This window comes from Dermacentor silvarum, chromosome 11 (assembly GCF_013339745.2).
Source record: "Dermacentor silvarum isolate Dsil-2018 chromosome 11, BIME_Dsil_1.4, whole genome shotgun sequence".
In the NCBI taxonomy this organism is placed as follows: Eukaryota; Metazoa; Arthropoda; class Arachnida; order Ixodida; family Ixodidae; genus Dermacentor; species Dermacentor silvarum.
Window position 1 is genome coordinate 35,028,071 of NC_051164.1, and position 11,292 is coordinate 35,039,362.

At 46.3% G+C, this 11,292-nt stretch overlaps 1 protein-coding gene across 1 annotated transcript; it reads left to right on the forward strand.

Annotated features, from left to right (window-relative positions):
* Positions 1–456: 456 nt before the first annotated feature.
* LOC119432508 (beta-1,3-galactosyltransferase 1) lies at positions 457–7,405 on the forward strand. The gene is made up of 2 exons (XM_037699674.1): positions 457–533; positions 6,379–7,405. The coding sequence occupies exons 1-2, from the start codon at positions 457–459 to the stop codon at positions 7,403–7,405; spliced, it is 1,104 nt and encodes a 367-aa protein (XP_037555602.1).
* The last annotated feature ends 3,887 nt before the right edge of the window (positions 7,406–11,292 follow it).

Genomic DNA, 11,292 nt, shown 5'->3' on the forward strand with positions numbered 1-11,292 from the left:
CAGGAGCCATATCCACTTCACCGAAGATTTCAAGAGGTGATTCAGGGGAGAGGTGCGGACAGAGTAGTTTTTGATGAAGCATCGGAAATAGGAAGCAAATCCAATAAAACTTTTTGGCTCTTGTATGACTGTAGGTTCCTGGATATTGGGCAGTGATTCAACCTTGCCAGGCTGAAGTGGAATACTCGCTCTGCTGACGACGTGGCTGAGGTACAAAACTTTGTTGAGACAAAAATCTATTTCCATAGCTTCCAGCGCACATCGGCATTTACCAGGATTTGAAACGCTAGCTCAAAGCGCACCTGATGCTCTTCGAAAGTTGGTACGTAGAAGGCGACATCATAAAGATTCTCTAACGCCATAGTCCACTGGCGGTTGCCGAGTACTGTATGAAGTAGTCACTGAAAAGTGTGTGGTGCATCGCAGAGGCCAAATGATAGTCGTTTAAACTCGAACATGTCGTCCAGTGTTATGAAAGGGCTCTTTTCGCAGCCTGTTGGTCGAGTTCCGCTTGTCAGTAGCATGAGAACAAGGTGAGAGTTGCAAATTACGGCGCGCCATGCAAACGGTCAAGACCGTCAAGTCGTGGTAGCGGATAGTCATCCAAATTTGTGATGTTACACAGTCGTCGATAGTAGACACGGAATCTTGTCTAGCCATCCTTTATCTTAAAGAGCACTACGCCAGAAGCTCAGGGCATGCACGACGGCTTAATCACCTGAGCGCTTATCTGTCGGTGCTCCTCGAATGAGACACGACGAGGTTGTTGGCAAATGAAATATCTGTCACCCGTATCTGTGTGATGACTTGCAAGTAGCATGCGCCCTAATTCATCAATGTTCATGGCCAGGTAGTCCCGATACGTGGTGAGGAGTTGCTGAAGCGCAGTTGATCCTTAGTCAAGGTTGGTCCCAACTTGAATAAATCCCACAGGATGTCGGAGGCACCGTGATTTGAAGCGCATTCGTCTTTTCAAACTTCAGTGCATATTTTCGTGAGCTCTTACCAACCTTGCGGTGGAGCTCACGAGCAGAGAGGTTCAGAACCAGAATGGAAGCACTATCCCTTTGACAAGCTAAGAGGCTACAATTGAAACAGCGTATTCGTGAAGCGGTGCAAAATAACAGTACTAACAACGAGCTCGTTTGTGCATCTCGGGTAAGCGATGGTACATGAAACACAGACAGCTAAGCTGGGTGGTATAGAATGAGCCTGCACAACAGTTAAGTGATCGACATCCGGGGGCGCGACACAAAGAGTGACACGTGTGCGAGATGGCAGCAACACCATCCGACTCATTTCCGCGCTATGGCAAAGCAGAGCGCTGGGCGTGGTGCACAGCGTCATTAGGTGTCGCGTTAGTTCCACTAGCCAATTAGAACATGCACAGGTAACACAAGAGAATTACAAGTTTCTACGACAACACCAGTTTCTACGACAGCTTCTGCGAGTTCGCGCTTACCAGTTAATCTTACTGTGACATGGGGGCAGGAGCACTGATTTAAGCCTTTAGATAAACACTGCAACAGCGTTACTTTGTTTCAGTCTGTGCAGCCTTCTCAGTATCCGTGGACTTCCATGTTCCCCAATGTTCCAAAGCGTGAGGCTAGCATGCATTCACACATATTTGTCAACTATGGCATCATGAAATCCTGTCACTCTACCATGTGTAGCGCACGTTCTGAAGTACCGGGATGGGCTTTCTGGTCGAGCCTGAGAACGTTAAAAGCAAGTTATCGTAAAGTTTCGCTTTGTTCACGGTGGTGTCTCAGCAATACAGCATACACCTGCCATGGCCTCGGAGATAGTGCGCGCTGAGAGGTTTTCGCCATTCGCACGGCGAGCGTGTCAGCTTAGTGGTGGACGTGACCGGCTCTGTCTCCTCACCGCGGCGCTCGAAACCGGGGGCTTTTCAAGCGTCGGGGAGGCTTTCGGGTGGGGTGGTACTGTTCTGCTGGGATGAGACGAGCAAAACAATTACTTTCGCGCTGCTTTGTGATCCCTTACTGATTTCGAAATGACGGCTGATGGTCTACAAACGACAAATTTCATGGTGCGGCCTATTTGTTTTCAAATGCGTTTATTTTTTTTTCCACACACATACTCCCACTAAATTCATGGTGATGGGGAACATACCTGCAAGGCTTTGTGATGCGCCAGCGATTGATGTGCCGGCGTTACATCTATGTGTCGGCGATTGCATTCGTCTGCGTATTTCACCGTCGTGATAGGGTGTGAAGGAACACGTAGCATAGTCCACCTTCCCCAACTTCCCGCCGTCGCTCGTGTACTTAGAGTTAGGGGCCCGTGTGAGAAGTCCAGGAGGTCAAAAATATTCGGGAGTCCCCCACTATAGCGTGCCTGACAATAATACTATGTTTCTGGCACGTACATCCCGGAATTTAGTTAATGAGTATTATTTTTTGTGCCACGATCGCCACAGCAACGTTTCGTCTTGCTAAGTTACCAAATGTAATGGGTGACTGTGCCATTTTATTCTGAAATTTTGAAACCTGTTTACTGAAAGGAACAACTATAGCGCGTATTGGTATGCATTAGCGCACAAGCATTATTATACGAGAGCAGAGAAACATTTAAGCTTGTCCACGTATTTAGTGCTGACTTTTGTCAGCAAACCGACAAACATAACTTGCTGAAATATGTATGCCAGTCGAAAGGCACACATTCAACATGAAGTGTCCCTGAGAAAAAAACTTTTTTTTGCGGGATAAAGAAAATATGTGTGCTATGTTGGACGAGTTTACATGCCACTACCTGCTTACCAGTAAACATTAGACGAACATCATTGCACAAGAGTAGGCGTACAAACACGAAAATTAGCATACCAATTGCTGAATCACCGCAATGAAATTTCCAAGAAAAGAAACAAACAAACAGAGAAACAAACGACAATCTAGACAGACAACAATTGAACTCTGCCATCTACGATAAGCTACCAGTTGACAGACAATAGTATATGAACCGACACATGATTTGTTTCGAAAAATAAGTTATAAACAAAACCTAAGTACGTACAGACTATAGATATTACAATATCATTGGATAAGGACATAAAAGGTACAGGGAAAAAAGCAGAAATGAACTAAATGGTTGAGACGGCAAAATTTTCGAGGCAGAGCACGAGACAGAACTGAAAAATGGCAAGGGTATATCGTCTGAAAATGTTCGACAACACGTGAAGAAAGAGGCAATGTGCCCATTTATATCTGGCGTGGTTTGCCTTCTACGCCGCCTCCAAGGGCTCCACATTATGATGATGATGATAAATTATTGGTATCCTCTTTGTAACGGGACAGTGACAAATAGTCAACAAGCCAGCTTGATTTATTGAGGTATGTGATGCATGTGCTTGATTCCAGCATTTTTGTATACATTTCCCTAATCTTTCTTTTTCTTCCTCAAAACTTTTCTACCAATGTGCCGCTACCTATGCCCGGTTGCATCAATCTCTTGCCTGTTTTTTTTTTTTTTTTCACTTTAATCCAGGCGCTTCTGGAAGGCGTACGTTACCTACGGGTCTCACTGGGTAAATCCCTCCGCATTCCAGTAGGATGTGCTGAGTGGTCTCCGGATTTTTGCTGCAGCAAATACATGCCTCATCTTGTTGCGAGTGACCAGAGCCCTCGGCTAACCGCCCCACCATGGGGAAGCTGGGCACGCGCACTTTTCTTGCTGAGGAGGGCACCAAACGGGATGACTTGAGCAAACCCTGCCAGCCTGCACAACCTGGGATGCCATGCACCTGATGAAGGCGGCGGTCGTTGAAGCGAAGGGCAAATATTTCTACAATCTCGTTGTACCTGTTGAGACGATCTTCAGATAACATTTCCAGGTACGACAAAGTCTTCTCCCGAACCCAGACTCCCCGTGCACGAGCTTTCGTTGCTGAGTCTCAACAGTTGAGAGAAGCAACAGCCTCAAATTGGGTCAAGAAAGCATTCCATGAAGACTTGCCCACATAGGTCGGCGGCGTCTGTACTGAAGGCGTCGTTCCGGTGTCAAGGCGTGAGGGGCGCCAGAGCGGGTAGGTTCATCCTGGCTGAGGCGAACGTCAGTGCACAGACCATCAGAAGGTTGTAAGTTGCTCTCAACTAGGGGTCGAAATGTTAATTACTGCCATGAGAATTGGAACGACGCGATGAGATGGTGATGGCGGGTCAAATGCTAGCCACGCCAGCTCACCAGGACGAAGGGCTAGCTGTCACGGACAAAACAGTTTAAACGGCGCATCTGTATATATATATATATATATATATATATATATATATATATATATATAGAGAGAGAGAGAGAGAGATGTATATATATATATATATATATATATATATATATATATATAAGTGCCGGGTGTTTCACTGGGGCCAAACTTAAAAATTATGCAAGTGCTACGTCGCTGGACAAAACAAAGGTAATATTGTTGGCCGTCGCTTGGTGGTACTCGGATTATTTCTTGCATTCCGCCTAATTAGCTTCATTTCTCTTAATTACCTAATTTCTCCAATATTGTAATTATATGAAAAGTGTCAATGAGAAAATTGCAGACTATTATGAGAAACTCCAGATACAGCTGTCTTTTGCTCGATCCGTGGTGCACAAAAGTGTTTCCCCGAGCGTGAAAGATGCCCGCGAATACACGCAAAATGCCCCGAGCGGCCAGTCGAGTGCCAATTTTACATTGACTTACATTGATGCATGTTGTACAGAGGTCAACACTCACGTCTAGAACGACGGAACGTCGCGCTCGAGACTGCACGAGCGACATCTGCTGTTTGAAATAGGCCACATCTGAGCATGCGCGGCGCCAATGATGCGCCGGCCTTGCATTTTTATCCTTGTTTATCGCTGCGGCTGAAACAACTGCTTTGGCCGCAAAAGCGCTGTCAACGGCGTAGCGCAAGAACAAAAACAAGCAAACAAACAAAAAACGCAGCGAACTCGGCGCCCAGTGCAAGCTATGCTTTAAGCTTATTCTTATTGACAATGTTATTATTGACAGTGTTTGCTCACGAAACGCACAAGGAAATGCCTCCGCTTACTACTCATGTATGTTTTGCTTAAATTTGACAGCGTTCTTGAGGTACCTACATGTGCTGATTTCAATAAATCTCATAAGTTCAGGATATCTAGGCAGCATTTTTCTGTATGTGCGATCAAATCCTACAAATATTAGCAATTAACGTTGGCGGGTTGACGACCAATAAACGACGAAAGTAGGTTCGTAAAATTCACCCCTAACAGACGGCAATAAACGCAATGCGTTATGCAAAATCCATGGCACGATGCGCGAGATATATGTGCTACGCAATGGCGGTATGACGTTACCGCGAACTGAGAATAAGCCTGCAGTATAAGGGCGCCGTGCCGGGCGATTCCTCGCGATTTCCTTTTTTTTTTTGGCGGCGCTACACTGTTGACAGCGCTTCTGCAGGCCAAAGCAGTTCTTGCAGCAGCGGCGATAAACAAGGAGGGAAAATGCGAGGCAGGCGCGTCATTGGCACCGCGCATGCTCACATGTGGCCTATTTCAAACTGTAGATGTCGCTCGTGCAGTCCCGAGCGCGACGCTCCGTTGTTCTAGACATGAGTGTTGACCTCTGTACATTATTCTCAACCACTTTTCACGCCACGCACTGAGAATAATTCTGTCTAACAGTCTATGCACGTGTGCTCATGGCTTTTGGCTCCACTTCTACATATATAGTTAACCGTTAAAACAGGAGTTGTTCGAATGTACGGAGCTGATAAAAATAAACTGCTAGTAATCCTTCTTCCAAAGCAGCTAGATGATAGGAAACGGCGGGGTAACTAGTTTAGTGATGAAATAAGCAAAACGTCAACTGAACCTAGGCCGAGGCCCAGAAGAGCTAAAATATACTTTAACTAAGTCCCTCTGGTCCAAAGTTGTCATTTTACCTGTCCAGTATGAGAAGCGGACAGGGCGTGCTGTTATATATAACACGCTGGCCACGCTGTTTCCAGTTGCGGTGTCCGCTCGTCGGCGAAAGCATAAATGCTATCAAAGGCATCGTGCAGATGTTCTTCGTGTTACAAGCAGCTGCCTAGCGGTTCTGCGAATCTTCACTTAGCCCCCATTATATAGCGACAATTCAGGAAATTCCGCCAATCTGAACAGACGTACGACTGCATATAGCGCAGACAGGTGACGGTGTCTCTTCTAGGAGCACATAATGCCGTGACGCCGACAGGAATGTGCGGCAGCTATGATTCCCCCACCTTGGAAACCTCCGTGCAGCCACTTTCATCGCAGATGCTTACCTAACTATGCTCAAAAAGTCCCCGTACAGCTTCTCTTCTGCATTTGTATTGCTATTGTCACGATAAATCTCGTACTCAAAAGATACGATGCGCCCCCGATACGACACTTCTTGGCTAGCTTTGTGAAGCGAGAGTCTGTTAACTTCACCGGCACCTCTGCTTCAGAGACTAATGATGGCACCAAGTACGCCATACCCACAGCTGGTATTATTGAGACAACGAAGACAGCTACATCTTCTTCCTACTCGATATCAACGGACACAGCTGGCTGCGGCCCGACAGGTGGATACAACGACATGCTGGCTCTCATAGCAGTGTTCGCAGCGTGTGACCACTTCGAGCATCGTTCTACCGTGCGAAGCACATGGGGTAGCGCCTTGACCACAATGCCTGGCCTCAAAGTGGTTTTTATGCTCGGCAAACCTGGAAACGACACCGTTCAGGAGCGCATCGCTCAGGAGAACGCATTGCACGAGGACATTGTGCAGGGCACCTTCGTCGACACTTACAAAAACCTTACCTTGAAGTCTCTGATGATGCTGCGCTGGGCCGCAAGCTTCTGTCCGAATGCCAAGTTCGTGCTCAAGATTGACGACGACGTGTTGCTCAATGTCTGGGACTTTGCCGCCACCCTTAAACGTCTGGCTGCCGTCAAACTACGGCGAACCATATGGGGAAGGGTGTGGACACAGTCGAGACCATCGCGTAAAACGAAGGGACGTTACGGCAAGTGGTACGTCCCAAAGTCGATATTTCCAAACGCGACGTATCCGGACTACGTCAATGGGCCCGCTTATCTTATCTCGGGCGACTCTGTGCCGCTTTTGCTTCGCAGCGTGAGTGTCGTGCCGTACTTCTTCATCGAAGATGTCTACATCACGGGTCTCCTGGCCGACAAGGCTGGTGTTCGTCGTGTGAATGACAACGGGTTTGCACCCGAGCGTAAGCATGACATCCACCCCTGCGGAAGACCAAGGGTCGTTACGAGCCACAAGTGGAATCCGCAAAGTCTGCGCCTTGCGTGGAGAAAGATGGTTGGCAGAATCGACAGGCAACGGTGCATGTCCTTGGGGCTAAAGGCTTGGTTGGAAGGTATTGACTCACTGTGATCGGTTGTGTCCGTAGCGTTGAGGCAGGACTGCGAAAACATTGGGAGCAAAAACATTGTGGCGGCTTTCAAAGATGTTAAATTCTTCTTTAAGCCTAGCTAAGTGCTCTGCAAGTTGGCAAATGATGAATTAACGTGTAAATATTGGTGAATTGAGACGCACCTACAATAGCTATTAAATTGAAGATTAGTCTGTCGAAAAGTAGGAGCTTGGGTGGGTTGCTAGTGGTCTATTTCCGTAATATTCCCAGTGTACATATTCGGAAGTCAGTGCACCGTAGCTCTTTTCCTACACCGTATTGAAGTGGAACGTCTTTAATATCCATCAGAGGGAGTCATCTTTTCAACCACAGTTCCTACGCGTTTTACTTTGGTTTCGTTGTGTGGACGACAGAAGCGGTTACACGATTATGCATTTGTCGCGTACACAGATGACACCGTTGTTGCACCAGGCATGACGCAATCGAAGCTAAATTTATCCTCTCACTCAGCGTTCATAGATGCATAGCTTGGCAGCACGTTTGTCCATCCGAGCGAGAGTAGTCGCGTTTGAGCGAGATCACTCACGGTTAGGAGGTTTAATCCGAACAGGTATAATCCGAAGGTATAATTCGAACATGTGATCATCAGTATTGTTATAAGGCCTACATGTCTGCAATCTTTTGATGAACATTTGGCGCGTGCTCGGCTGTGGGCAACCTCCGCTCGACACATAGGGTTCAGAAGTAGGGCGAAGGGACTCGGGCCGCAACACAGAAGGATGTCAATTCCAGCCCGCCACATTCTACCATGGTAACCCACTACGACTGGGGAGTGAGCACGATTGCAAGAGTAGGAGCGGCAATTATGTACGAGCGCGTCGGGCTCGAGTGGGGCGGGCAATTCTCGGGTGCCTCCAGCGCGGAAGTCTTTCATTTACTAATGCCCGCTGAGAAACAAGCTGGTCCAGTGTGAATATCAAGCTCATATTTTAACGACCTTGCTCTGGTAATGTAATTACTACGTTGATTGGAAAATAAAAGCCATTTTTCTCAAGGAAAATTGTTACCTGTGGCAGAGAATAGATATGAGGACCACCGATAAAATTTTCCCCAGACGTTCACATTTTTGGCTAAAACCAGCGACACAAAGGCCAATCTCAACACAAAAAAACTTTTTTTAAGCAAGGGTATTCGATCGACGGCAGGAAAATAAGCGAAGCTAATTTAGTGGCGAATCGGAAGCATATACTGTTTTGTTTGCTGCTATTCTTTTCTTTATATCGACTGCGATGCATTGCATGCGAGATACGTTACACTGTACTCAATTTATGCACCGGTATTGATGCATACCACAGTTGCACGGGTGTCTACATAATGCGGGTGAATAAATGTTCTTCTCATCTGTGGAAACGGTTTGAGTAGGACAGCGAAGATATCACATTTCATTCTTAGGTTGTAAACGAGTTTAGAAATTTACAGCTGTGCTGTTAAAGTTTGTTTCGCAATTTTTGTCGGGTGACGCCGTGATCGATATTAAGTGTATCGAACACGGCGTCAACAAATCAAAGGAAATCGGAGCCCCGTATTTCCTTTGAAGCCTAACATTATCAGCGATTATAAATAAAATCGCACTGTGGCTATCTCATCCGAATAGACAGCAGATATGCGCAGTTTTTATTAAGTAATTCGTATTTTTGTTCCTTAGGCCATAGAATACCAGCTCCGGGTTGGAGGTCAGCCTAGATTATTTACAGGCACTGCAATGCATCCGGACTGGGAGCCATCATAGCTTTATTACTTTCATTAATAATTAGGTTCGTATTTAGGTCCTATTCGAAAGTAAAGCCAGCCGTGACCCCGCTCAAATGCAGCAGCTGCGCTCGGGTGCGTTTCTTTTTTTTTTTTGGCTGTGGGCGCGTTAGTTCTAGTGAGATCGTAGCTGGCTCTTTGAATGCACTAGCATTATTAAGGTACTTCAAGGACTTTCAACTACCTATGTTTGCATCTAATCTGTTTGTCCCGCCTACCTGGGTCACTAGGTAGTCCATGGTCGAATGCGTAGCACGCGTCATGCTGCCGTACTGAGAGAATAAGGCTCGAAACCAACCGTTGGACCATCTTAGAAGGGTAGCAGTTAGAGTTAGTTGCTATTCCGACATCGAATAGGAGTAAAATTGGAAAAGAAGATAGGACGATAAGGAGTCCTGGACAAGCGCTTGTCCATGTTCCTTGACGTCCTGATTTCTTTTGCGCTTTTGCTCTTATTAGACTTTGAGCCAACTCGGGTCACTGAGTGTGCGACAATGTGTAAACATGTGCTGCTCTTCAACGAACCTTTTCACGCTGACATGGGTCATGGTAGACGCGGGACTGGGTAGGTACCGGTGTCTTCAAAATCTCTTTCACGCCTACTTGAAGCAATTGGTGTGGCCACCCGGTCTGTGCCGGCCTTCATTGAACCTCTTCTATCCCTAATTCGGTCACTAGGTATGTGGCAGACGGAACGCGACACAAGTTGTGCCTCTAGCAGTCTGACTTGTAAGTAACAAATAACATGTAAGTATTTACTTGTAACCAGTTAAGTTTTCTGGTAATTTTGTGAACTAACGATTGTCACGTTTACTCGGTAGCGCTCATTGTAACTCGATTACGTTATTAAGTAACCAATTACATGAAACCAGTTATATTTTTGACGAAACAAACTAAAACGGATGATGCAGCTTTGAGCGCATAAATTTGGCGGGAACTACAGTGTCCAAAGGGCTGAAAACATGTACACGAGGCTACCTCCTTCCCACAGTCATGTTACTGCGGCTACGCCTCGATCACCTGAACATGGCAGGCTTGCAGCTTTGCACACCACTCTTGAAAGTACGACCTCCGACTATCTCTGTTATAATAAATTTGTGTTCCTCGCTCATGGAAGCGCCTTTAAGCGGCCGTTATCAGTAAGAGCTGCTGCTCAATTCTTCGCTAAACGCAACCTATGACTTCTTGGGTATAGACAGAACTTTTGGACCGCTAAACGCACATCTTTCTGTCTGTTAGATATATCGTGTTCCGCAGTTAACGCGGGCCAAGCAGATTAACAGAAAAAAAAGAGGGGGAGGGGGGGGGGGTTTGAATTACGACAATGACGCCAACGATGGTGTGTTTGCAGTCGATTTGCTCGTGCTGTTGAACTTTTCTCTTACCATTGATTAGCTAATTACCAAAGTTATTTGCCCACAATAATAAAGACTTGCTTACTATGGAAAGCTGGAATGTCAAAAAGCGCATTGCACTTTTAAGTATGCATTCAGTAGTGTTCCGCTCTTTCTTTGCACTTGCCCCAGTTATTTATTCCGTATTCCAAAAGTGTGGGGGCGCAAAACGCGAAAAAGAATGAGAAGTGAAGGTGGTCCCGGGCGTTTCTTGCACATTACATCCCTCTTAAAGGGGTTTAAAAGAGTTAACGCTATGAAATCGCTCACTTGGTGATCGCGTAAGCGTGTCAAGGCGACGGCTTAGCTGTTTCTAGCTACTACTAGCCAGCAAACGCGCCTGGTGTGTGTGTGTGTGTGTGTGTGTGTGTGTGTGTGTGTGTGTACACCGCTGCTTTCCCGTAGCAGCAGCCAACGGGTACGTATTTCTCCTCACTTTTTCACGGTCACCAAGTCCGCCATTGAATATGTTTGACTCTACGGAACCCCTTTTGAGAGCTCTTTTGCTGCGCGCGCGAAGCGCTCGGTATCGCCTTCACTTCTATTATCTTTCAGGTTTACCGCCACGACTTTGGAAAGCGCAAGAAAGTAACTAGGGGGAATGTAGTTAGCTGAAAACTATTGAAAGTGATGTTTTCAAATGTTATGCACAATGTGACATTCGAATTTACACTATTTTGCATGTGAATATAGATTGCATAATC